The 5,751-nt window shown below is 39.5% G+C and overlaps 1 protein-coding gene across 1 annotated transcript in view; it reads right to left on the bottom strand.

The window, feature by feature from the left end:
• The window catches only part of SKAP2 (src kinase associated phosphoprotein 2), a 190,542-nt gene that overhangs the window by 118,999 nt on the left and 65,792 nt on the right, over positions 1-5,751 (bottom strand). Inside the window, exon 2 of the mRNA XM_031057631.1 lies at positions 13-210. Within this exon, the coding sequence (XP_030913491.1) occupies positions 13-210 (198 nt within the window). The remainder of the gene's footprint in view (positions 1-12; positions 211-5,751) is intronic.

The following is a 5,751-nucleotide window of genomic DNA, read 5'->3' as shown; positions in this document are numbered from 1 at the left end:
CCCCGCCAGAACCAAACGTGGCGCCCAGCGCCGGCTCCCTCCGCGCCTTCCGCTCCGAAGGACTGGAGAAGTTGGCTATTGGATAAGAATGCCCCGAGGCCTCTCTCTGATTGACCCGTTGATTGTCCCGCCCACTAAGCCAGCGCCTGGCGTCCCCCTCTCCTCCCACAGGGGCGGGCAGGGCTGTGTCGGTGAATGTGGAGGGTGGCGCTTTGGGGATTTAATTTGCTCCAGACGTCTTTCCATTTTTCTTTCATTGCGCGGTGCCGACGTTGTCCGTCTCGGCTTTCTGTCATTACCAGTGCCAGGGTTTAGGATGGCGGACAGCCACAGCCTGCAGCCCAGCCTCGTGCCTGTGCCAATGTCCCAAAATCAAGCAAAATCAAGCCGTGGGACTTGAGGAAATCACTGAAGCAGTGGGAACAGGCCCATTCGTATCGGTGTCTGTTGGCGCAGGTGTGTGAGCAGCGACAAAAAGAGATGCTATTGCTAAGCAACACAGCTGGGCTGCTAGAAGGGCCAACTTCGCTGGAGTGTTGTTTATGAGGCAGCTTTTGTATGTTTTTCCCACAAATCCCTAGTTGTATGTATTTGAAGCACAATTGTGATGTAATATATTTAGTGTAGAAATAGTCAAAGTAAACTCTTAGCATGTGTTTCTGTGCCCTGGATGGTTTTGGCTGTATCTATGTTATTGCGGCAGAAAGTGTTTGTGTTAGAGCTGTGGTTATGTTAGCACATCTGTATATCATACCAGCGTAGGAAAAACAACAACTAAAATAAGTTCCATTCATGAAATTTCAGCTTTGTACCAGTGTAATTGCATTAATACTTGTGGCACAGCTGGCAGTATGGCTGTGGCAGTCAGGTATTAAATAGTTTCCTACTTCTGCTTGGTGTAGCTCTGGCTGCTGAAGTCTGCAGTGTAGACATGGTGTTAGATTATATTGTTCTTCTGACCTCTCACATCTCTTTTAATCACATGGAGCAACTCATTTCAAATACATCTGTGTTTTCAAAGCATTGCAGCTTTATTACCTGACTTTATGGCCAGCCTGGCTGAAACTCAAGCAGTGAACTAATTGACCTGTATATGTTGTGTAATGGTTTTTATGTTGGTTATCTAATTTCAATTCAACTATAATAAACATGCCCAGGCATCTGGGTGCATATGTGTATAAATAGATCATGCCTCTTTATTTGTATAAATACCTACTACTCATCTGGTACAAGAATATGTTTGATTAATTTTTCTGTAGTTGGCAAGGAAGGCTCTTTGGGCTTATGTTAAATTATACATTTCAGATGTGCAGTCTTGGGAAGCTGCCATAAGGAATAAGAAAATAGCTTGTAGTCTAATTTGCTTGCCCTTTTTCAGGTTAATCATAATCCTACTTTCTTGTGTTGACTTTATGGCACCATCCATTTCTGTTCCAGAAATATCACTTGAACTCTGTTGTAGTCTTTGTTTTGAGATCACTCTCCTGATAATTTATTCCATATGCTTACCATTTGTGTAAACTTTTCCTGTATTTCAGAACGTAAGATGGGAAGAAGTAACTTACCTTTATTGTTTCCCATCCCCCATACTCCAGTCACTCTGGAGTCACTCTTTTTCTACTTACTTTTTGTGTTAAAGACCTCCTTGTAGCAGTGAAGACCAGCCCGTCACACAGTCATCAAGATTTGTGACCCAGGCCTATTTTAAGCCTTGTTAAATTCCAGATTTACTCATAGTTCTCTAATTTTTAAATCTACCACTAATAGGAAGCATAATTCAAAACAGACTCCTTCCTGAAACAAGTCTGGCTTCAGTGCTGTTTCAGCCTGGTTTCTGAGGATTCCACAGCTTGTGCCTCATGGAAACCAGACACACCACTTGCCTAATCAGGCCCATGGATCAGGGGGTTCTTGAAGTGTGGGAAGCAACGCAACAGGGAACACACGGAAATTTATTGTCCTTCTGTGTGATGAGAGCTATGAAAATGGGGAATTCAGGAGGAATAGCCTATCTGGATCTGCAGAGAGCCTACAGCAATGCAGCTGTGGGAAGAATAAACTTTCCCATTCAGGAGCAGCATCACTACTGCCTCGCCTCCCTGAGGAAATGTGGCATATCTGGTTTACTGGGAAACCCAGCATTTTTCCCTTAAAAGTTCCACACTTCTGCAGCCATGCTTTTAAAATTTAGATTCTAGGAGATGAATGAAACAGGACCTGTGTGCAGCTGCTCCTTTTTCTGTACATGTCCTTTAATAGAAAATTAATTGGATTACAGTGCATGCTCCCTGCCCTGATCCCTGCACTATTTCACACAGGCAGCAGCGGCCTCATTGGGGATACTCTGTGTTCTCATCTCTTGGCCCTGTTGGCTCTCTGTCTCCTTTTGCGGGACTCCAAACAAAACAGCTAGTCAATAGTAAGAATATTTATATTTTTAAATTATTTAATTACATTGAACAGTAGTTGGCAAAGATTTCTGGTATGCACATAGAGCTGTTAAATGGAAGGAGCACTGACTTTCTTTACAGAATTGCTTTCTTTATACACACAAAAACTGTTTAAAAAATCAAGAAATTATCTTATTGAATGACAGTGCTCTAAACATGGCACCACTGTATGCTTTTTGACTGCAGTTGCTGCACTGAAGAAAAGCAGAGGCTTTTTCTTGTCTCTAACAGGGGAAAAGCAGATTCAAACCCTTTTTCCTCTGGCAAAACATCATTGATGTTTTCTTAGGATTTGCTGCTACTATTCAAGTTTAAATTACTTCCTCACAGGGAGAGATGCATTCAGGACATCACAACAGTTGCTTTGAGAATAAGTTTACACATTAACTTTGAAGCATAAAGAAAAGCTAATACTTCATGTAACAACTCATTATGATTTTGTGTATCTTCTTCTATTCAGAATACATCTCCATGAAAGCTTCCTATTTTGCTGTCCTCTTACAGGCATTTCATTAAAAAAGCAAAAACCTTGAGGCATTCGAATATTGTTTGCACAGTTGAGTTGCATTGACTGTACTATGTTAGAATGTGGAAACATGGCCTTGCATTTAGAATTCAGCCCATCAAACATGATCTGAACACACTCTTCAGTTTATGGGATCATCACAAATGGAACTAAAATGTACTCAGCAAGACTGTGAAAATTTTGAACACCAGATGTGTGTTTCTTTATTAGTTTGTATGCTGAAAAATTGCCACAGCGACTTTTTTTCTGCAGCTTGGAGGCTTGGGTGTCACTGTTTAGTGTTCTGAGTTATAAAACTGATGCACTTAGCTTCGTGAAGGCAACCTACCATTTATGGAGTATACTTCCCAGGTCAATACTGTCTTACTCTCAGTGTTACCTGTTCTTATTTTACAACCTCGGTTTGAGTAATTCCCAACTCACAGGTTTAAGAACACAAGAAACACAAGTCATTCCCTTCCATCTTCATGTTTCCCAGCTATACAACCACAGAAAGACACTGAACTGAAAAACTCTAAGAATTGTCCCCTAGATCATTTTCTATATGCCATATCATACCTACCCATTCAGTTTGGAGAGCTGTTTGGTTTGATGCTGAAGTGTTCAGCTTTCCAAATATGGAGAAACAAGGGCATAGCTTTTAATTTTTGTACTTGACTATTTTCCAGCAATGCCTAATTTTACCTAAGAATTACCTCTACAAAGACAGATTGCTGTTTCTGTTATCAAAACTATAGGATAATTAATATAATTTTGAATTATGTTTTCTAAGCATTACATGGAAGAAACATTTTTACATAAGAATTTTTTTTACCTGAGCATCCATTAGATTGTATAGGATTGTGCATTATTTGATATTAGACAAAAAATATTCTGTGTCTCAAGTTCAGTGTCTTATTAAAAAAAAATTATTAAGAAAGCTCCTATCAGATAAAGGCTTCAGAGTTTCAATTAGATCCTGTTTAGAGGTGATTTTCCAGCTGGATTTGTTCAAATGGAACATCCTGAAAGTTAGTTTTGGCACAGGTATGAGATTTCAGTCAACATTTTTTCTCATAAAAATCTATGAAAGCAAGCCAAAGATAACTCCCCAAGTGTTACAGAAGAAGACTTCCTCTGTTTATCATGCAAATGGTGCCAGTGAAGTCTGGAGACAACCAGATAAATAAAAGTTGTGAGATTTCAGCTCATACTAAATCCATTTGTTCTTGTTTGTATCTCACCCTTTGTTCTTCAACATCTGAAATTTTGAAGAAGTGAAAACTCTTCCTCTCCCCATTTCTCCTCTTCAATATGTATGCAGATGTCCTGATGGGTCTTTCTGCAGCTGAGTATGGTTCTAGGAAGTGGGGAGGGAAGGTCTGTTTGACTGGAGTTAATAATTAGATCGTATGTAAATTTTTCTTAACCCTCTATACAATCTTGATATCTAATGAATATTTTGGAACCGTGAAGATTCTTAATAACACTGTGGTGATTAAACATGCTAAAACATCATCTTGCATTCTCCAGAAGTAAAATCTAAACCTCATCATTCTTTGAGAGGTAGATTAAGTAATGAGGAGCTGTGTAACCTCTAATCTAAATTTAGTGTTCTTTCTAGTTCTTTTTGCCTCTTATTAACTATGGTATAATGCATTGAGTCCTATTTTAAACAAATTACACCATAGGTAATGGAATTAATGAAGAGTATTTTTCCTTGCCTTTCTATATGAAGAGCTATATTCTTTTCCTATTGCAGTGGAATGGGTTCTATCTGATCAGTTCTAGTCCTGTGCCATAAGGCACTCACCATCATCTGAGCCACTGCCCTGATTTTTCTTCTCCATGCCTCTTCCTCCATCACTGAGACAGGGACAGCATTTTTTTGTGGCCAGTTTGGAGGGATTGCTCTGTCTTTTGGCCTGACAGGAAACTTCTGCTCATTGACCACCCTGCAAACCAAACAGAACAGGTACCCACTGAGCCCAGGTGACTCTTCTGCAGTGGTGTCATTAGCCTGGCTCTCCATCCTTCATCTGGCAGCTGATTTCCAAGAAATTTTAAAGAAAGTAGTATTTGAAGACCGTATCTACCAGATACAGTAAGATTTTAGGGAGAACTCAATAGCTGGGCAGCTGTCCTTATGTAATCAAGCAAAAATTGTTTCTTTGGAGACATGGAGGTAAATTTGACAATAATTAGCAGAAGCCTTGGAACCCAGGCAGCTTAAGTGTGCCTGACTGTGTTTTTTAAGTATCGGGGCAATCCCCTTTTTAAATCCCCCTCTTCTGTGTATTGTAGAAGGAACAGTAACAAAAAAGGGGGTGCAGAATGGGGTTTCAAGAGTTGTAAAGCTTTTCTGTGTAATGCTATATTTCCCTTCACAGGGGAAATAAAACAGTCAGTTTTGAAGTGGAACTGAATCATAATCAGAGTAAAGTCTAAATAAAATTTGTGCATTACACTACAGAATACAGGCTCACAGCCTCTAAACTGCCAGTCTTCAAAAAGAACTAAAGAACTTTCTGAACAAGTGGCATTTCTCAGAGACACACCAAACCTTCAAATAAATTAGTGAAGTGGTAAGCTAAGCATTAAAAAAGGAACTGCTGTGTTATTCTTATTTTTAAAAAGTCAAAGTGCACTTTAGGAGAGTGATTCCATCAGCCTAAAAATGAATATGTGACAGATTATTGTTTAACTAACAAGAGCTAAATGTTGCATTATATGCATAGGTAGCAGCTCTCTATATTTTTAAAACAGCTCAAATGAATTTTTGTCCTAATTTGCTTA

Source organism: Geospiza fortis, unplaced genomic scaffold (assembly GCF_000277835.1).
Source record: "Geospiza fortis unplaced genomic scaffold, GeoFor_1.0 scaffold95, whole genome shotgun sequence".
Classification (NCBI taxonomy): domain Eukaryota; kingdom Metazoa; phylum Chordata; class Aves; order Passeriformes; family Thraupidae; genus Geospiza; species Geospiza fortis.
Note: the sequence above shows the minus strand (reverse complement) of the source record. Positions and strands in the feature narration are given on the sequence as shown.